The following is a 23,633-nucleotide window of genomic DNA, read 5'->3' on the forward strand; positions in this document are numbered from 1 at the left end:
ATTCAGGGAAACTCGTTAATTTATCACTGGGTATTAACTAAAAAAACTCAACTCGACACATAGATATCCCATTTACAACAATTGTGTCGTAGAAATGACACATCTAAATTAAATTAGATGATCATTTAAATTAATTAGAGTAATTTTTTACGGAGTTATGAGAATAATTAACTGCAGTGTACTTAATTTACGAAAAAGTGAATAAAAAAATATATGTAATTTTGAATAAAGAATCAGGATGTCGATAACGGCGTAGGGAGTAGATAAAGTAGATGTGCGTCAGACGAGCGTCACAGGCTGACCTCTACAGGAGCTACTACTTATTTTGTTGAAATTTGAAGATAACGTAGAAATGAACCATAAGTTAAAACACTTTTTTTCAATTTTCAAAAACTTATAATAATTCTGACATTCAATTAATTTAATAATCAAAGTCTTCAAGTGAAATCTTTTTTATTAAATTAATGCAATTAAATTTTAATTATCAACTGCAATTAAAAAAGTTCAACTAGTCGATAATAAAGATGTTGTAAAGACAGGAATTTTAATTTTTTGGTAATTAAATTTCTGGAGTAGAAAAAATTTTACAAAAAAAAGTTGATGGACTTTTTTATGTTTTAAATTAAGTATAAAATGAGACAATTTTTTAGGGCGAAGAAATAATTTACAAGATAAATTAAATAAAAAAATAATTACCTCGTCACAAGCAGCACAACGAGGCTTGAGTCTCTCGGCGTAGTGTCTCTCACAGTACAAAGCGTCGTCATGAACGCAATAAGCTAGATCAACAAGCAATTCTCGACATTGAGTACACTGGAAACACGAGGGATGATAAAGTAATCCAAGTTTACTTGCCATCACGGCAAGACTTCCGTACTTTAATGGCTCGTGACAAACACCACATTCCTAAAAAAAAATTTTTTCGGTAAATTATTATTATTATTACTGTCATAAAGCAAAAAATTTTTTAATATATTTTAATCTAACTCACATGTCCTCGTTCAAGTACTTCCTGGACACTACCAATGTCCAGAGCTATTTCATTTCTCGCAGCCATAAAATCATCAGCACTCGCCGCGTGCCTAAGGTCCAAGTGACGACAGTAAGTTCGTGCGAGGTCTTGCTTAGGTAATTGAGTCGCCAGTTGACGATCTCGATGACGTTCCCCAGGAGTACCTAATCGCGGTACTGATATTTCTGGCAGCATTGAAAAATATTCTTCCACCTTTAACATTTAATGTATATCTATTTATTTATTATCATTATCAGTATTACTCTGGAAAAATAAGTGGGAGTGAATTCGGAGTAATTACGGATTTTATTTAAATCTGAATTCACTCGGAATTCCGGAGTTTTAGAAAAAATCACTCTGCATACGGAGTAAATCGGGAGTTTGTTTTTTCAACAGAGTGATTTCGGAGTGATTTGAATTTTATTTTAATCCGCATTCACTCCGATTCGAACTTTTATTATTAAAATAAACTCCGCTTCGGAGTGAATTTTACTCCGAGATTAAATAAATACACAGTGCTCTGCTCCACATTCACTCCGCAAATTTTTCACGTGTATTATAGATATTTCGATTGATTAAAATTACATAATTATAGCATTTGTACATTTATCGGTGCATTTAATCGTTCAGCTGCATCTCTTGGCATCAATCCCACAAAATATCAAATAAAACCAGATGCAAACACTTCACTCAATTAAATATTACGATCATAAATTTATATGTATGTATATCATAAAACGGATAATCGTTAAACTTGTGGGAAACAGTTAATATAATTTAATAATACTCAATCTTTTTATTCTTTATTTATTTCATACATTAATCTTTAACTCCCACTGATTTTTTCAACTGGATTATTTAAAATTTAATTAATTAAAAAATTTTTTTTTTTATTTAGTTACAAATATTATTTTTTATCAGTATAAAATATTAAAAAAAAAAAAGAAAACATCTCAGATCAATTTTCTCAAAACTATTTTACGAAGTCCTGGCCACGCGCCAGGATTTTCAGTACTCGGTAGAACTAATGTGTTCAAGAGCACCGGTCGTAAAAAAAAAAAAAAATTTTATTTAAATCATTAACAGCAGAGGACACATTACATTGAAACATTAAACAATTTAAATAAATTAAAAGTCACAGTCGATCCGCGATATTCGTCATCACCTTATTCCTGAATTTTCCAACAACCTCAGCACGCAATCACATCGCTCTTTGAAGCTTTATTTAAACATTAATCATCGCAAACATAACGTATGTTTGAGCTAACCGTTTGTGATCATCGCCACGTGCTTTTAGTCGTTTTATTTCGTCAGATGTACGTCGTCAGTTGCTCTTAATGTCAAGAAATATTTTATATATTTACATAACATTCTAATTAGCGCTAGATGTTCCATAAATAATAATTAATAAAATATACACGTGTGCGAATAATTCTAAATTGTAAATAATTTCTATCGAATCTAATCGAACTATTCAATTCAAACTTGAAATCGATCTTTCGAATAATTCGAATTTTTGAAATTATTCGTAAATTCTCGAAATATTAGAAAATTTACGAATAATTCCAAAATTTTCTTTTGAACGACACAATTGTAATATTTTTTACAATAATTCAAATTTTCGTCCGAGGTAAATAGAACTCAGATACGAATCTACGAAAAAATGATTTTTGATTACTTTTAAAACTAAGCTCTTCATTAAATACAAATTGAATATTTGAAAAGTTACAAATAATTCGAAACCTTTCAGATAATTAGTAAATTGATTGAAGTTTCGAATCATTTGAAAATTTGAATTATTCGATTCGAATCTCGGATCGAATACCCAAGTAGAACACTTGCCTTTGTGGCATCTATAAGATGTCTGTTTTTATGCTACTTTTTGACATATCGATAAGGCACCAATATTGACAAAATGATCAGAAATGTTTGTCACCGAAAAAATACCTACTTAAAAGACTTAACACAAGTAACGACAAAAAGTAAATTACAAATATTGGTAAAATAAGTCATCTAAATGACTTTTTAATTGAAATAAGACAGGTAAAACAACACAACACTTCTCTGTCTCCGGAAGCAACATTTGTGTGTCGTATTTGTACCAAAAAAGGTGACTTTGAGACAAAAAAAAATGAGTCGTCCTTTTAAAAGACATCTTTAAATTACCTTGTGAGGTGGTAATCCAGGTGGTGCCCAAGCAAGTCCTCGATCTCGCGGTTCAAATCCAATATAATTATTAGAACCTTCTCCTTTCAAACCCAAACGTGCTCGTACTGACACCCATTCTTCGTGACAAACATCGTGGACTTCTTTCGGACATTTGCAACTCGTACAATTTTTCCTGAAAAAAATTTGAAAAATCAAAATAACGTAATTAAATTTTCATCATTAAAAATATATATATATATATAGAACACCGATAAAGAGGATTTGATAAACGTGATAAAGGAATGACAAATATTTATCCTCCCACTGGTTTTATTGAACGCTTTGATATACTTGGCTATACCCAATCTTATGAGTCATAAAAAGTTAACTATCGGTACGTGATTAAATTTTCTTACACTAAATATATAAATCAAGCGATAAATAAATTTATTTAATCAATTTATCGATAAGTTTGAAGATGTTATGGCAATTAGTAATGGGTGTTAATTAAATAGTCCTTGAACTTGAATAATTTAATGCCTTATCATACGACAATCAACAAACTGCATATCGACATTCATTTAACTCTTCTACCGCGCCCTTCCGGACGTATGTTCAAGGTCTCAAACACTCTAATACATTGCGGATAATATTATATATATTTTTTTGGAATTCATTTCTCCACTCCCTATAATCAGGAATATTATTTATCAGTATAAAAAAAATATATTAATTTTTATTAGTACTTAAATTAGTTGCTAATTAGTAATCAATTGAAAATATTTTCGTTTCATTATTTTTAGTGAGATTAAAATAATGTTTATTTGCGTCAATGCCAATGTCAAGTGCGGCTAATGTAATGAAAAGTTTGGAAAGTGTCCCGATGGTATATCTTCAGCTTCCGATTATTTCTTATATATCAAAACATCATGAACATGAATTAATTTTTCTTTTCTTTGTTTTAATAATAAAAATAAAAATAAATCAAATTTTTATAATCCTGTAGTTATTAATGATCCTGAAGTTAGCAGACAATTAAAAATTTTTGAATTTTGTTTTCAACACTTTAATTGAAAAAAAAAAAAAACTAAATATATGCACATGTAGAAAATTAAAAAAACTATAGGTGCAATTTTATTAAATATTTTTTTTTTCAAATTTATCGTTTTTAAAAAAATTCAAAAATTTTTAGACGTCTGCTAATTTCAGTATCATGAGTTAGTAGACAATTCGAAATTTTCAGATTTTTTTATCAACAAATCGATTACAAAAATAAAAAAACTAAAAAAATGCACCTGTAGAAAATTAAAAAAACTATAGGTGTCATTTTTTTAAATATTTTTTTTTTATAATTTGTCGTTTTATAAAAAATCCAAAAGTTATTAGATGTCGGCTAACTTCAGTATCGTTAATTTTTTTTAATAAAAAAAAAACAATTGAGATATTGTTGAAATGACAATAAAAGAAAAGGTGAAACATGAAATCGCAGACAGTATACACGATGAAATGTTAATCGTCCCTAGTCGCTCGTTAGATGCAATTCCACACACCATTATCCCCGATGAGAAGTATAGCGCTTCTAACGAGAACACGTTGAAGAATAGGTGGGGTTGTAAATGTCGTCAACACCCCCGTATTACATTCAACAGGATTCTTCAAAGCCCATACATAACATAATTATAAAACAACATAATAAGCAAGAATTTTTTTAAAAATAAACATATTAATTAAAACATCATTAAAATTTAAATATAAAAAAAGAGAAAATCTCCCCTCGATAGAAAAAAACTTCGTCATCTGTGCATGCTGTCTCATTAAAAATTTTAACTTAAAAATAAAACAATATTACACTCTACGTATAGTAAAAAAAGAGGTCAAAACTAAATAATAAATTAAAAAAAAAATATCCCGTTAATTCTTGAGCAAGTAGTTGCGAGCCGTTAGCGAAACAACAACGCCCTGATAATAAATGAGGGTAATCCGATTTACACCGTGGTGGTAAAAGAGTACAGTAGCTGATATAAAGTATATAGTTGTAGTATAAGGAACTAAATAATCTTCAGCGGTCTCGTCATTTTTATTTATTTAGTCCATGTCCAGTTGCTTTTATATATAAATGGTTCAACACAACGTGACATGCTTGAACTGTTGATTAAATCCCATCTGGTCTTGGTATTTTTAAAAGCAAAAATGTAAATAAAAGTAAAAACAAACACACATGAATCAGAAATGAACTTCGTGACTAGTTGCATTACCTAACGATCAGCTCGAAGAGTTCATACTGATCGAAGACCTTACAGTAGAGATGAAGCACTCGAACGCAGGCCCACTTCATTCCAGGCCAAGGAGCTAAACTGAGATCAAGTCCATCTTCCAGTGGACACCGACCCACAGTCATACTGCGTCTCAACTCAGCACCCGAAATCGTAGGGAACCGATTTCTTCTATCCAACATGGGGTTTCGCCTCGCAGAAGCATTAGCACGTGGAAGGTCAGAAGATACGCTCGCATACTGTTTTATCTCAGCACCAGACAAGGTCGGATACCTTTCACGGCGATCCAGCGATGCAGTCTTCCTGTAGAAATCCTTTTCAGGCACAGAAGGACACCTGGTGCGGATCGAGGGCGGACTCATTGGTCGTTTCTTGGGTTCTGGAATTCTAACACGCACTCCCTGTGGCTCAGCCCCCGGTGTAGCAACACACGAAACACGTACTTCAACTTTAGGTATCTCGTGACCTCCAGATCGTCCCTTTGGACTCATCCTTGTGCTAGAAGAACACGGTGGTAGAATTGGCGTCGTGTGACGCCGTTGCAATCGCTCGTTCAGCGTGTCGTCTTGTACGATTTCATCTTTGTCACGAAAACACAGCTATTCATTGTTTAATTCCATTATACACTCAGATCCATCAGTCAGCCATGGACTGAAAATCTTTTGTTACAATCGATAATAACGGTATCGAAAATAAAAAAATTAAAAAAAAAAATAGCTCTTAATGATGTTACCTTCTTAGGTTATTAAATAAAAATAAAAAATAAAAAAAACAGCAACAAAAAATATACATTTAATCAATTGGTTTCTTTCCCTATTGTATTGATAGTGAAAAACGCCTTTATTTTGACCTTGCTATCGACTTAAATTATTGCTCGGAAAAAAATTATTCCTTAGACTTAATAAATTTATCGTACTTCGATTACGCCCTCACATTTTTTTCTCTTTTTTTCAAACAAACTAAAAAGTCAACAATAAACAAAATTAAAGTGCTTTACGGTGTTCTCGCGATATCACGATTAAAATAAACGATATACATATGTGCGAAATTATTTAGCAATAAGTTTTCTCACAGATACTGATAAGTACTCTCGTGTCAAGTCTTTAATTACGATAAATTATTTTAATAATAAAAATAAAAAACAAATTGACTACTAATGGAAGTAAAATCACGAGACCCAGAGATTTAATTACTTCTTGTAGTTATTTACATCTCAGTATAAATAAATTATTTGACGACGCATTGTATACGCGCAGGTGTTATCAAAAGAGGCCATGAGATTTCTCCTACACACTCGCAAGTCTATCTCACGAAGAGTTAAGTCACCCAAAGGCGTTATTATATCTGTTTGTTGTGCTACCTATAGACTCAGCTAATGGCTATTAATTAGATAAAAAGTGTTTATGCTGGATATTTAAATGCTATTATCGTTTTAAAATATTTTTATTATAGTTATATATTCGCTTATCGTCAGCAAACGTGATCACTTATATCGCTTAGCTTTTAAATTACCCCCACAAATCACTGATTTGTTTGCCGCCGCACTTTTTAAAATTCTCTAGCCTTTAAGAATTTACTCAGTATTAATTACTCGTAAATTAAAAATATTTAAATTAGCGTATGTGCAATAATAATTGACCGACAGTGCATCCACAGAAGGAGCATATTTCAAACTGGCGCCACGAGGTTCGTTCAGTCCACACGTAGGTAGGCCTTACCTATACACGCGGAAAAACATTCTACGTGTGATTCAAGAATTACTCGCGCACGCGCAACTTCTCGGTGTCATCTATTAAGAACTTGCAAAAGCTTTTCTTACAATTTATTTTTATTTTTACTCGTTTAGGGTCTTTGACGTTATGGTTACTGTTATTACTCTCATCGCTGTAAACTAAATATTTCAATGTACGCACATGGAAAAAGGCCGAAAACTTTTAACAAGATTCTTAAATTCTCATTTACAATTGTTAAAATAAAATAAATTCAAAGCTTATCTGTGCAAACATGTCAGGTAATCTTTATAAATCACTAAACTTTGTGATTAATGTAATTCAGATTTCCATTTGTAATTATTTTTATCGAAAAATTTTTTATTTTTAGCGTATACGTTATACACTCAAAAAATTAAATCATACACTGTAAAAAGAGCGGTGTTAAAAATGGACTCGTTTTAACTCCGCCCGGTGTAAAAATGAAATTACACCGGTGTTAAAAATACCGGTGTAAAGCGGGGTAACCGGTGTAAAAGCGGGGAACCGGTGTAAAAGCGGGGTAAATTGCGTCCGCTTGGAGTATTAACTTTAAAGATTATAAAACACAAAAAATGTCAGTTCTTTATGAAAATTAATAAAAAATATCATTTATTAACAAGTATAGTGATCGAGTAAGTAAAAATATTCACAAAGTTAAATATTTTAACACCGGTAAAGAATATCTACACCGGCGGCGGCGTTATTTTAACACCGGTATAGAATATTTACACCGGCAGCGGGGTTATTTTAACACTGGAGTTTTTTTTTTTAACACCGGTACAGAATATTTACACCGGCGGCGGTGTTATTTTCACACCGCTTTCGGGGGTAAATTTAACACCGATAATTTTAACACCTACACCGCTTCGACTTACCTCGGTGATTTTTTACAGTGTACCATCAATCCGATAGTAGTGACTATTATCTAGATGATTGTATAAATCATCTAGATTGTAAAATTCACCATATTTATAATAATTGTTACAATCCTGTATGTTAACTAGAGTTAATTATTATTATTATTCTAAATAGTTACATTTATAATCCAGATGGTAACAGGTACCATCATAAATAATAATAGTTACCATCTAAGGCATTCAATAATATTGATTACCATCCTGATAGTAGCTGTTACGAAATTTATTGCAGAAGTTATCATCCAATAATTATTAATTCTAGTAAAAAGAATTATAACACTAACTATTTTTGCATTGAAAAATTATCTATTCTAAATGATTGGAATTAAAAATTTAGCATAATAAACACAATTACTTAATTTTCAGAGTGTAGTAATACAGTTTTTATTCCGTGAAAAGGTTAAGGGTTGACCAAAAGTCCTGAATAAATTTAAATGCCAGCTTGCAGTACGCATTTTTATAAATGTTGAGTTTGCGTATTTGGTTTCTTTCGTTTCACAAAAGTATTTACTGTTATAGTTTAATTTAAATTTTGTGTCGGCATTTTTTTTAGCAGTGAAGTAATCATTGCCGGAATAAAGTTTCAAAACTTATTACCATTATTGTTATTATTTTTAGCATAAAAAGAAATCCGCAAAGTTTAGTTTGCAGGAGCGTTGAAATTTTAGTAGAATGAAAAAAAGGAGGGCTAGAAAAAATAGTCATCTTCTTTAATTTAATTAGTGAGATGAGCACGACGATGACGAGGAATGACGGACTGACGACCTTGGGTTTCTTGTCTTTGACTACTGCTGGGGCTTTTTATGTAAGGCCGCGTTTATGAGTAGAGTGAGCTGTACAATATATGTTTAAAAGCTGCGTCAAAGCACTGGCTAGCAACGTAATAGTCTCCTGACTCTAGACTATACGAAAAGCTCACTGCTATTACTATCTCCTGAAAGTTTAACACATTTACACTAAAGTCTGTACGTGTAACCGTGAACTGATGCCCGAATAGTGTGACAGCTATTTGGCAACTTTACTAAGCAAGTCTGTTGTTACTAATAGTTTCCTGTTTCATTCATATAACTATAGAAATTTTTTTTCCGTCTATCATAAATTATTTGTCGTATATCATTTTTCGTGTTAACATATCTCTTGTTTACAAACAATTTACTTTTATTTATTATCACTCAACAATAAGTAAATGAATGTTCAAAAAAAATTATCGTTACTCTTTCGATATTCAAGTATCTAGTTTATAAATTTACTTATGAATGATTATCTCGTCCAATTGAATGCTTATCGGACTCAAAAGTATAAACTTTGGTTATGCAATAAATTAAAAAAAAAAAGTATGTAGATTGCTGACAAGGTTAATGGGTCAATGATTTTTTAAACGATTATAAAAATTATGAGGGTTATTTAAATATTAAGAAATGCTACTGCTGTTTAGACAAGTGTTAATGTATGTAACATATTTAAAAAGATAAAAATATGTTAAATAGGCACAGATAATTATCAATTTCGGCTGATCAATGTCATGTTTTTATCATCATTAATGCTGTGCTTTTTGCACTGCGGGTATTTATAGATTTCTGATCTGATACGAATGTAGAGTCATAATGGCTCATAAAGCTTCCACGGTTTGGGCTTGATTTCAAGTTTCCGCAGTTATTCGTAAGATTTATTGCCAAGTAAAAAGTGAAAAGTGTGCACTCTTGCTCGGTCTCCAGTTGCTCGCATCAAACTAATTGCTCCAAATTAACTAAATAAATAAAACTTAAAAAACTATCGGATTATTAAAAGTTAAATTTGTAGCCAATTTACAGATATATACTATCCAGATGTCATAAAGTACTACTTTTTTATTACTTAATGTCGCTATAAATACTTATAGTTTTTTAATGTTATTTTCTTGCATAAATCATTTATAAATACAGTGACTTTAAGCTGAACATGTTTTATACATTTTTAAATTTATATATCTGGATAAATATATTTAATATGTTTATCAACCAACAGAGTTACCATTTTTAGATAATTTACATTTGTAATGGATTTTTTCTTCTTTTTTTTTCGTTAGATTAAATTTACGATTTATGGTAATAAAAATAGTCACGTTGTCTTGATGATTTATTTATGCAATCACTGATCCTTGAAGTTATTACACGATTATTATTATTATCGTTATTGTAAATATTATGAAAAAAATATGAGAATTTATATAAAAATAATTTGGACATTTAAAATACTCATGTTTATATTTTTATAAAATTATTTGAATTAATTTTTACTCAATCTTACTCATTAAGTCCGAAGGTTTCGTTGCAAGGACAATGTAAACATAAATTTTCATGCGGTGAATCTTGAATAACTGATGCCGGTGGCGATGGTAGAGGTGGTGGGGGAGGAGGCATCGGAGATGGTAAATCACTAACTGAAAATCCACTTTCCCTTGTCGTGGCTGTTCTTCGAGGCCCTTTTCTTCTCACCGCGAAATTTCGTTCCCGCGACGGAAAACGCGGCGTTTTTTTCTTTTCTTCCGTCACTTCTTTCACTGATAACCGGTCGTCCCAAACCATTTTTATTTAATCAAGTACTAATATTTATAATATACTAGAGATTTAGTTTATATGTCTGTTCAGTAAAAAAAAAAAAAAAAAATAGTATAAATATCACTGATATAATTACTCGCGGAAAAATGATCTCAGACGATACTTTAAGTGAAACTAATGCGTTTGTCAGCCAAGACAAACAATAATGACCGCAAAAAACTCAACATGAACACAAAGTCTGTCGAAGTAATCCGGTAAATTGAGTTGTAGCAATTGGGTTAATGGACAACAAATTGATACAATTTAAAATTATTTAAAATAAATAATCAATTCTTATAAATACTATTCCAATTTTTTTTTTTTAATCTATTCAAAAAACTAAAGTCCAAAAGTATTTCCACCTTCTACATAAAATGAATTTAAAAATAATTTTTTAACTTCACAATTAAATAAAATGTTTATATATATTTATGAATATGACATTGATATGTCCGATTTAAGTACCAAAGATACAACACAAAATATATATTCACAATATAATAACCGGACACAAATTCTCTCAACATGAGAATTAACGGGTATGACCTTGTTGACAATCAATCTACTGGTACTAATGATTACGTGAATACGAGAACGTTTTTGACCACGGACATGGACATCGAAATACTATAATCTTATCAACTAAAACCGTATACGTTTTCGCAACGACATCGCGTTTTCAACTGACACGTCCTTCTCCAGCTGCAAGTTGCACTGCACGTTCCACTTGAAGAAGTTAAATAAAAAACGAAAAATAATGAAAAAACCAACATTAAGAAGAAAAAGAAAAGGAAATAGAAATGACAGCTACTTGGTTGCAGCGTACAAGAGACGGCTACTCGAAAGAACCCGCGACCTTCGTACACAGTTTTTTATTACGAGCCATTGTCCGTATGGCAATTTTCATTTGTGCAATTACACACCGATGTGCTGCGTGTCACGTTCGACACCGGAATGCTGTGTATCAAATAAAAATAATAAATTGTGTGACACGCACACGCACACATACACAGAAACCATCAAATATATATACGATTTTGGGCCACTTGGCTATACTACTTAAATATAGAGAAGCACTTTCACTCGCGACAGTTACTGAATACTTTGAGACTAAGGATGAAACTGTAGATGTGTTACGATGCCATTACAACACTTTACTCTCTACTTAAACTCGACTCTATTTGCTGTTAAATCAAACTAAACTGCTCTACACCAGTTATGCTCAATAATATTTTCAGTACTATACTGAGATTACGCGCCTGTGTTGTATTGATAACGATATCTGCAGAATAAATAACACCGTTATCATTTTAACGCCTGAGAGCTCATTGTCCAGCTGATGAAAGTGTTATCACTTGTTAATAAAGTAATTAATTTTTTTAAAAACTCATTACAGAAGAATTATTTAAAAAAAAAAAAGTCTATCTCTTGATAAATCTTAAGATTTATTTTTGTTTATTCTTCTTATTTAAAATACAAAATATATATATATATATATATATAAATACTAATCATATGTATAAATAGCTGTAATTAAAAATAAATTTAATTACAGCTTGCATAAATAATGAATTATAGTATTACTTATGCATATAAAATTATACATATTAAATAAATTCCACGCGTACTAATAAATCCAAACGAATAAGAGATAACGTATATTAAATGTAAATAATAAAGTATCTATAAATTGTACCGAGTAATGCGGTAAATTGAAACATAAAAATACTTGGAGTAAAGTTTATTTATTTTTTTACAGATGAGCGATAAAAAATTTAAAAAATAATAAACAACAAAGCACTCACCCCGAGCGGTAAATAGTCGATCGTTCATTGCCATCATCATCATCATCATCATTATTATCATTATTACCATTATCATTATCGTAATTCTCATCCTCGTCATCGTCATCGTACGCATTCCCAGGATTATGGACAATCGCAGTGTGTTTTCGCATCTCCCATCTGTCGTTCATTGTAAATTATATCGCTTTCAATCACGTTTTTCCGGACAATACTCGCAACTTCCTTTCTTATTTTTATTACCGCAAAACATAAAAAAAAAATAAAAATAAAAATACAAACAACACAGCCTTGGTCTCATATGAAGCACGAAATGCCAGTAAACGTTTATGTTTCACGAGCAAAGTTACACACTGAATTAAAAAGAGGAAAACAGTCAAAAAAATATATATATTTTTTACTTATATACCGAATAGATTGAATTTTTTGATACCGTGTTATAGTATAGATCCACACCCACCGAAACTCGTTTTATCGTCACGCTGAATGTTATAAGTATCCGAAGACTCGTGCGATAGCGCGCTTCGGATGTATGATCACATTCTAAATATAGTCAGACATTAAAATCACGCCTCAGTCCCCTTTAGCTTGATATTATGCTTGATGGTTTATGCTTACTGCTTGGTGCTTGCTATTTAGTGCTTGGTGTTTGTTGCCCTGCTTGGTATAACCAACCAAGTAATGGGACCAAGATGATATGATGAAGCGAACACAGCCAAAGACAAGTTAAGAGAACGCGGTCTTTGATAAAATACACAACAACTTGCATACACTTTTCTAATGTAAGCCTTATAAGTATTGTATGTATACATAAAATATAATGTAATATAGTATAATATAATACGGATTTAAAAGTGAAATGCAAGTAAGAGTTTACGTACACATGAGTTGATGTTGAACGAATTGACAATGCGTCATAACTGATTGTAACAAGCTCAACGGCGAGTCGACAGTCTGTATCGTGTACGTGAAATACAAATCTTATCTTTAAAATTTGCGGTCACGCGGCGGTACTCCACTCTTGAGTGTAAGTACTTATACTTGAGATAATCAATTTAAAAGTACATTACCTCTACATACTTATTTATACATATTAATCGTATATTTTAAATCAAATAATTATGACTCATTTAATTTTACAGTCGATTTAGTTTTTTTTTGTGGTATATGTACTCATACATATATATTTATCAATTTAAATATAATCAGGCTCTAATTATACATTGAGAGTTTTTTAATTTAAGTAATTTTCTTTTTAAATTATTGTGTAAATAAAACCTTTTAGTTAAAATATGTACACAATGGTAACCTAAATATTTATCTTAAATGCATCCAAGTGTAACATTCAAGGTCTGTTGTCTCATCTAATGACTTCTAATGACGTCTAACACGTATCAACACCTCGAGATTATCACTAACTTTTTTTTTGTTATTTTTTATCATTATTTCAAATAAAGTATTATAGCCGACATTATACGATAAATGTCTTCGACTAACCTTTACTTTTAATTTCATTATAAAATAAAAAAAAAAATAAGGCAAAATAATAAATTTGCTTCTAAAAGGTCTTGGAATTTTTTAAACACATAATTACAATGCGTTTAAATAAAATATCTAAGAAATGATAATTATCTTAAAAAATTACAAATACGTAAATTGTCAAGAGATGATGGAATTCTCTGAAAACACTTAAGATGATGAAGTATAAAAAAAAGTACGATAAAAGTTGAGTCATTTTAAATTTATCATAAGAAATTAAACCGCTTAATTTATTTTTTATCAATATGACGTTTGTAATAGAGAAAGAAACCACATAAATTTTATTTAATAATAACAAAAATAAACGAAATATCCCGAGTCGAAATATTAGACGTAAATTGCCCTGATTAAACAACTGAATTCGATCGAATTAAACAGAATTAAATATTTAATTCTATTTAATTCAGATAAATTCTGTTAATTCGGTACCTAACTTAAAAATGAATTCTGTCTAATTCGGCAGGAAAACCAGAATTTGTCCAAATTAAAACGAATTTAAATAATTCTATTCGGTTTAATTCTGGTTAATTCGAAAATAATTCTTCAATTTCTGGTTCTGAATCCGAATTGAACTGAATTAAAACGAATTTGAAATTTTTAAATCGGTTTTATTCTGTTTAATTCAAATTCAAATTTTCAATTCAGTTATATTCTGTTTTGCAGAATTCGACAGAATATAACAGAATTAAAATTTTTAATTCGGTCGAATTCAGTTGTTTAATCAGGGTGAACGTTTTGAACGTAAATTGAACGTTTTGGACATTAAAAACTCAATTTGACAGCTATCAACTTATTCAAAACGTAGATTGGAGTATCATAAATCGAAAACGTAACTAAAACCTATCTAGACTTACAATAAGAAAACATATGCATACCGAAAAATTTTTTTCATCGATTTTGTACTCCTGGATTATAATCACGTCAATTCCGTAAAATTTTGTCGTCCACCTCTCTGGCTCTTAAATAAAAAATTCGTATTTTGAAAAAAAATTTTTTTCAGTTTCATACTTCTATCTTTAACACTATATATTTATACTTGTTCATATATTATGATAATATCAAAGTTATGAAAATTGTGATTAGAAATATTAAAATAAATTAATTAATGTTATCATTAAACTAAAATCATAACTCATGAAATTACCAATTTTTTATGAACCAAAATACAAAACAATCGTTCAGTTTACTTTCAAAACGTTAAGAACGTTTAATTTACGTCTAATATTTCGACTCGGGATGAGTAATTAAATTTTCAAAAACACTTAATGGTAATAAAAAATTTAAACAATACCTTACTTGTAATTAAAATTTCAAATTTATATCTGACATATCCAAATAAACATATCAAGTATCACCAAAACACTTAAACACCGTCTACTTATAAATAAAAACATATATATATTAGTCTAAATAATTTGAACAAAGATAACACTTGAGCTTGATTTGAATATCAACAATTCTTAAGGACACCTAAGCCACGGTAAATTTAGTCTCATACCCACACTTATCACAATACAAAGAATAATAACACGACTGCAGCAACATACTCCACAGTTGACTAACAAATAAAACTGATCTCTAAATTTATTCCACCAAGGTGTGTCATTACTGTTACGTTATTAATACAAATCATGTCACTATGTAATTTTAATAATTATTACATCAATTATTTTCTCCAATGACACTTCACGCTTCATTAATAACAATAATTATTACCCATTACGTTATTACTGTTATTACTTATTCTGATACTACGTTTTTTTTGAACACTTGCAAGTCTTATGGAGACAAAAAACCACTTAGATCTGACCGTTGGCTATTATTGTAATGAGTACCCGAGTGTACGCTCAAAAGAAGTCCGCAGACTCTTATTATTATTGTATTACATCTATTACTGTGTAATGATGATGGTGATGCGAGATACGAGATGTCTCGTGGTCGCAATGAGAATGAGAGCACGTGCCACACAATGAAAACCGTTGAATTATTTTACTAGTTTATTTTATTAATACACAAAGTGGGTGGTAATCTTGTGACTAAATATATATAAGTTTATTTTTGATGATAAATAAACACATCAGTTACAGCAATGGGACCGGTAATTATATGAAATATCACTAGATTATTATGATAACAAAAGCTTGTACTTGTACTTAACTTGTTCTTAAACATCGGCAAACGTTTTATGTTTTTATAAAGAGGCTTTTCACTTGGTACTCAACTGGTTGAGAGATCTCGCGTGTCTTTGGCTATTGACCAACGCCAACAATAATATGAATCACCGGTTGACAAAAAAATAAAAATTATATGGGGCTTTTTAAAACTGTTTTTTCATTAGCCATTATTCTGCATTTACTTGTCACAACCATGTCGTTTCGCGTAAATTGATTGTGAGCCAAAAGCTGTTAGTTAGTAAGTAAGTAAGTTAGTAAGCGTATTGTGAAATACTAAAATAGAAAGAGTCATCGGTGGTATTATTTTATTTTTTATTTCCACTTATTTTGTGTATTACTCATGTGGTAAAGATAAACTACCGTCATTTTAACATTTAAATGAATAATTGTTCAAATATTTTAGCATGTAATTAATTACCCGCAATTTTTTCGATACTTGGAAAATATTATTCATTTATTTACTCAATTAAAAATTTAAATTAAATTAAATTAGAGTAGAGGAAACAGCTGTTTGTTTGAACAGAGAGTAAATTAAGGTTTAAAATAATCAAAGAAAGCAATAATTAATTATTGGATCTCTGACGTAACAGATGTTAGAATAATGTCTTAGAAGTTGTCAACGCGTATGTAGACGTCTAAAATCATGACCTCAATATATATATAAATGTATAATAATGTGTTGAGAGTTCGGTGAATGTGTGGTGGCTTCGCCAAGTCACGAAGTCCCATCAGAAAGCACACAATTAATTCGTTATTACCGAGTAGTACCGCGGTATAGAGAGACTCTTGTCTTGTGAGTTGTGACTCATTCGTCTACAATATATATCTGGGTACATAGATCCAAAGTGTGTAATTATACGTGGATAATTTAACTGGCGCTCCCGAGTCTGACAGCCTTCGTTATACCTAGTGGATTCTTTAAACTCTAGTTTAATCAACGATAATAAACCACCTTGTTCACGATACGACACTTTATGTTGTTATTATTATTATTACTATTGTTATTATTATTATTATTATTATTATTATTATTATTATTATTATTATTATTATTATTATTATTATTATTATTATTATTATCGTTGTGTTGTCGTAATTGAAATTATTATACTATTATTAATTTGAATGTTCAAACGTCAAAGTGTCACTAGGAACATGTGCTACCGACATATACGTACATATGATACGAGATATAACATTCCTACGCGCCAAAATCAACAGTCTGTGAGACTGTGATGTATATCACGATACAGATCACATCTGTCAAGTAAATGTTATTGTTGTAACAAAAAAAATTAACGCCATGAAAAAAAATTCATAAGTGAGAGTTGTCATAGAAAATAATAATTATGAACTTCATTGAGAGGGATCTGAACTTTTTTCTCTGACACACTCGACGAACGGTACTATCCTGGATGCACTTGTGAAGTAATTGGAAACTTTGTCCACGTTTTTCTCTTAAACAATTTAACATTTTTTAAAAATGAAAACGTAGATTGCTAGATTATACACAGAAAGAAAGGATGTCTTGGCGTAGAAAATTTTTACTTGCCCCAAGATATTTAGGGCATTTTAAATTGAAAACAAAAATTTTCTTCGGGCGAGAAAAGAAGTTTTGTCTTCAATTCATAATACAAAATATTTCCCGCGTCAACGAATCGTTTTTTTCTGTGTAGAATAATCCATCGAGTCTCGTTCTTATTTTGGAGTTTAGAGGTTTTGTTTGAGAGAAAATCTTGAACAAAAATAATTATCACATAAGAGACCTAGTACTCGATCACTCCATGAATTCGTATTTCTATATTTAGTAAAATTTAGTAAATATATAAGTACAAATACATGAGTGATCGGGTACTAGTTCCCTGATCGGGTACTGGGTCTCTTATCCTAGACCCTTCATAAGTTTTTTTTTTATAACTAAAAAATTTTAACAGCAATTATTATCACTAATAATCACTTGAAAAATGATCAATTTTTGATAATTGTGAGACAAATTTTTGATAATAGTTACCATAGAAAAATTTTGATTCTATTTCTAATAGACGTAAATATTAAGAAAAAAAGTAAATGCCGGTAATAAAAGATAATTTAGGTTACACTAATTTTTTTTTGTTAAAAAAATGATTTTGTTTTCAGTATATGTAAAATAGCACAGCAATGATTACCATAAAAAATTTAATAGCGAGCGCTTGTCATTGAAAAATTACTCAGCATAATAACAATGTTTATTTTTATATCATAATCATTCCATCCAGCAGAGTGTCATTAAAAAAATTTAACTGAGGACGCAAATTAAAATATTTATCGTAGAATTAATTACTAAATATATTATTTATATTTTATTTACCTCCACGTATGTGGCGAAAATCCGGAACATGTTTCGCCGCACTGCAAACACGGCTGGCCATCCTCAAGGTCTGTGATTTGAACGTTCTGGAACATAAAAAACATGTAAATTAATAACATTTTTTTATACTTCCATGAAGTTTATTTTCGATCTTCAATGACTTGTGTATATTTGTTACTTTATAACATGTAATTATAATATTAATCACTTAAAAAAAAAAGGACGGCTGCAGCGAGAATGAGAGGACCGAGAGTAAAAAAGAAAGACTTCAGTACCAAAACAAATATGGTAAGAACGCCTACATAAACTACCTCTGTACCCACGTCAGCTCTGGCATCACCAAATATCGACTAGACACATAATATGCTCGTCACTTATGTGTCCATACTCATAAATATTGTATATACACTATATACTACATACTGTGTACTATATACGCTATGATAAACGTAAATATAAACATAATTATAATTATATTACTTTGTAATAAGTTCAGCGTCTTTGTCTAGCTCTATAGAGACCAACGAATGAAACTGTTTAAACCGAGTTTTAATTACTTCATTGAACCTCGCGTAATATTTTAATTGATAAAAAAATAAATAAGATATGAATGTGCCTCAATTTTTTTTAAATACTAAAGTAAATATAAAATATAACATCACGGAAATCGTAAAAAAACGTGAATAACTTCGTAGGCGAGCAATTTTTACCAAGTTAGTCACTGTAATTGCTTAAGAGTATAGCAGTAAAATCATTCTAATTGGACTGGCATGTCTGTGTACATTGAACTCACTCCCGTACTTAATATAAATAATTTATAATTAATAAATATCGTACCGAGTGAAGAAAATTCCGTCTAAGTGAATCGGTAGAACGTTTCCGCAAGTCAAAAAATTTGATGTCACCATCCAAATCATCTCGGTCGTCAAGATCTTCCTCTTCTTCGAGCTCATCGTCATCCTCTTGAAATTTATATCTTTCAGAGGAGACATTTTGAGTGCCTCTGCACTGAAATCGTCTGTCATTAATCCTCTCAGGACTCTTGAGCCGCTCAGGTGTCTTTGGACTCGTGTGAATTCGTATCACTGTAGCTCCGTTTCGTTCAATTCGCGTGGAAAAACCTAAATCACTGTCGTCATCGTCGTCATCCTCCTCATCCCCGTCCTCATCATCATCGTCATCTGACAGTAAGCAACACGTTCTTGGTATTTTAGTCTTAGTTTTGTTCTTACTCTTCTCACGTTCCGGCGACTCTTCGCTTGAATACCACGACGACAATTCTCTCTCGATCCACGACAAATCACGTGAGTCGCGGTGGTGATGATGCTGGTAGTTGTGGTTATTAATTTTTTTAATCTCTTTTCTCTTACCAACAGAATCCTCACGTAGCCTTAACTGTTGTTGCTGTTTCTGATGCGGCTTCTGCTGCTGTTGCTGCTGCTGATGACGAAGATCTTTAGACAGCGAGAATATCTTACGGTGTTGTCTTGGCACCACCTCGTCAGCCTCGATATTTTCTAACGTGGGTGGAGAGAGAGGTCTCGAGTGTCGATTGTCTCTCCTGGGTTTACTCTTAATAGACTCTGACTCACTGGAATTATTTTTTATGTCTTTCTCCTTCCTCGTCATCATCGTCGACTCCTTTTCCTCTTTGCCTTTCAATTTAAATGAAATTTTACGAAATATTTGTCTGTCTCTCGAAGATTCCCGTTTACTCGAAGGATCTCTGCTCTGTACTTTAGAATAATTGTTATCTTCCAAACTCCGATGACCTGATAAATTTCTTCTTCTTCCGTTATGCTCACTAGGAGAATCTCTTGTACTTCTGACTAGATTAAAACCTTTTTTGTGTTCCCTAATCTTATCGTACTTCCCAACAGATGGATCGAAATCATCACGATTTATTTTATCACTGACAGTTTTTTTTCCCGAAAGATAATTATCACAACGATTTCCGTTACGTCTATTCCCATTGACAAAATTTATACCATTTGAGTTTTCTTCGGGCGTTAACTCGATCGTACGCTCCGGAGACTGTTCATCACTATGCCTCCAAGATCTTTTATCCAAATAAATAAATTCTCGCTTACAACCTTTACTCACGGTATCATCTAACGGCGATAATGATCTACCGGGTTTAAAGTCACCATTTAATTTTCTTGACGACGATGATGACGATGAATAACGCGTTTGCTTGTAACACTCGTCCTCCTCATCCTCATCGTCATCATCATCCACATCCTCATCCTCATCTTCATCGTCTTCTACATCGCCGTCAGGCTTATCGTCATATCGACACTCGTATTCCTCGAATTTCCGCACAAATTTAATGGGCTCGCGCATCCCGTTAGTCGATGTTTCCACATCGTAAAAAAAATTTCTTCTGTCGTCCTGTTGGTAAGTTTGCTCATACTTTGCACCTCTGTATTCACGATCCAATGATTCGTCAGATCGTTTGACCTGTTTTGTAAAACCGTTCTTTGACGTTCGTAACTTCCCGTTTGTAAGTTTCGCTTCGACGCATTTGCTGTCATTATTATTACCCAATGTTGAAGCTGTACCCTTAGACTTCCTTCGCCGGGAATTAATCACCTGCTGCGATTCTTGTTCATGATCGTGATCGTGATCGTGATATCTATTTCTTCCCAATTCCCAACTATTTTTAATATTGTCTCTACGACGTGACAAATGTTGCTGCTGTTTATGCAGCTCCACTTCCTTATTTTTAACATCAACTTCTTTATGTCCATTACGTAACTTTTCATTACTGTCAGTTATTAATTGAAACCGATCATCACGTGATGATAAATTATACTGATGTATTTTTTTACGATTTCCATTAGTGCACTCACGTGAAGACTCATTTTGATCACGATCTTTTATAATAATTGGTGATCTTACTTTGGCTTCTTCTTTCGTCCATGTGTTCCAGAATCGTGACTTCATTGTTATATATTTTTCACAAGCAATAAATAATTTTAATTAAATGAAAATATTAATCACTAAAAAACTTAATAATAAAACACAATTGCAATCCAATATAAGATCGTGTTGCTTGTTGAACGCGTGACAAATACTGTCGACACTCTCGATTGTACCCGGAGGATGACTTTGCGATTGAATCCCACGCGAATCGAATGCTGGCTACAGACAAAGTGAAAGATTTAAAAACTTAATAAGGAAGTTATTTTAAATAATAATAATTCAAACCGATGTTTATTACAAATCGCAATATTAAACAATAAAAAAAAACCAACTTTGTCTCTCTTGTTTATAATATTGTTGCTATTATTGTTATTGTTTGTACCGGCGCGACGCGATCGTTTGTGGTCAAAGCCGAATCACCGAATCCGGCAATGGAGCAGGATACCGTGCTCCGTTGAGTGTATGTAAGTAATGTAATGTAAGAGTCCGCACATACGACCACTACCACCGGTGAACAAGAGAGAAACAGAGAATTTTAAGTATTGAGAGAAATAAAGGGACAGAGAGAGACAGAGTGAGGGAGAAAGAGAGGTGAAGAGTAAAACGAGGCGGGCCAGAGAGCGACCCTGAAAGTCGCCGGCGACTTTCACGTACGCGTGCACTTTGCCGTGTTGCTCGCCTTCTTGTGTCCGCCGCAACTCTTGGATCTTGCTTTTGCTCTTGCTCTTGGATCGCCGAGTCGGGTCTTGGGTCTTGGGTTTAGCTCTAGCTCTTGGTCTTGCTCTTGGTCTTGGTCTCCTTCATGTATAAGTAGTCTTCCCTTTTTAATGTCACTAAAATGAATTCACCGTCCTCTCCATTTCTCTCTTTTATAAATTTATATATATATTTATTTATTATCTCACTTTACTCCTATTCTTTTAATAAACTGCACTCTCGATTTTATTTAATCCTTTATTTTTCACTGTCACCATTTACCATTTAACTGTCCAATAAGAATACGTGTCTTTTTTAATGCTTGACGTACGCTTTGTTTGCACGCTGACGCAAAGACCTAAAAAAGTATCGTTCATCTCAAACCCGAGTCTTTGGAGCCACTCAGTATGTGGAAATCGGCAGTGAATCACCGCGTGGTCACTGAGATTACGCCCGCCAAAACGATTAAAAAAAAAAATAAAATTTTTTAATAAGTATTCCCGGTGGTGTTGATGTTGTTGATACTCCAAGCAAGAGTTAAATATTAATAATATAAATAATGAGGAAGGACTTAACAGATTATACAGGTTGTGTTTGGTGAGGACGTAGGTCGAGTGAGTGCGACGAACTGATGAACGCAGAAGACGATGTCGACAGATCCAGCCGGTCCGTCCGGTTGAGGACACGCGGGAGAGCAAGCAGGTGACGCCCTGCCTGGCTTACCTGCACCTGAGACTTCTCTGGTATCTCTGGATAGAGGATACATAAGAGGAAGGGGGAAGGGGAGAAAAATAAGATGATTGTGTTGGATGCAGGCTAGAGCGTAGAGGAGATGAGAAATACTAGTCAACTCGTCTAGGAGTCATCGACATCCGTATCTAATCTATTTTGTTTATTATTTTTTTGTAAGCCATTTTATTATATTTTTTTTAACGCAAAGAAATGTTGATTTTTTTCATTAAGATTAAAAACTAACAGATCGATGCAAAAGCGCCGAGTTTAACGGTTTCACGCGCCAACGATCATCGCAATTAAGTTCCGTTTTCTGCGGGCGATCGAGTATTTCATTGCCTGCTATGCCTGGAGTTCAAAATCCTGTGAGTCATATATTTGCTGTTCCTTTTTTGTTTAGTTAACTCATTTTTATTTAAAATGATGAGGCCAAAAACTAAACTTTTGACTCGTCTAATAATTGAGGTGAATTGAATTTACATTAATTCGGTGATTGATTAGTTTAAATTATCGTATCCACGCCCTGGTTCTCAAGATTTGCTCACGGCCCTGTGTGTGGGATGTAACAAGGTCTTCGATATACGCCTCTGCTTTTGCAAATCCAGCGACAACGATCAAGAGATGATGATCATCATGATGACGACTACCTCTCAAACTAAACCTTTTTCCGGTCATCAGTCTAATTAATTAAATAATTAATTATAGAGCAACTTGATAAACTTTATTTTACTTCAGGATTAT

General features: G+C 32.0%; 1 protein-coding gene across 4 annotated transcripts in view; it reads right to left on the reverse strand.

Annotated features, from left to right (window-relative positions):
• Positions 1-23,633, reverse strand: part of LOC130675335 (four and a half LIM domains protein 2-like) — a 53,750-nt gene that overhangs the window by 20,622 nt on the left and 9,495 nt on the right. The window contains exons 2-5 of one of the 4 annotated variants that reach the window (XM_057480927.1): positions 18,540-18,625; positions 3,179-3,353; positions 992-1,225; positions 697-906 (exon numbers count right to left, since the gene is read on the reverse strand). In XM_057480927.1, the coding sequence (XP_057336910.1) occupies positions 697-906; positions 992-1,225; positions 3,179-3,353; positions 18,540-18,625 (705 nt within the window). Of the gene's footprint in view, positions 1-696; positions 907-991; positions 1,226-3,178; positions 3,354-5,415; positions 7,000-10,387; positions 10,681-12,482; positions 12,673-18,539; positions 18,626-23,633 lie in introns of those variants that run through there. The other 3 variants (XM_057480925.1, XM_057480924.1, XM_057480923.1) reach the window with 3 other exon arrangements.

Source organism: Microplitis mediator, chromosome 10 (genome assembly GCF_029852145.1).
Source record: "Microplitis mediator isolate UGA2020A chromosome 10, iyMicMedi2.1, whole genome shotgun sequence".
Lineage (NCBI taxonomy): Eukaryota > Metazoa > Arthropoda > Insecta > Hymenoptera > Braconidae > Microplitis > Microplitis mediator.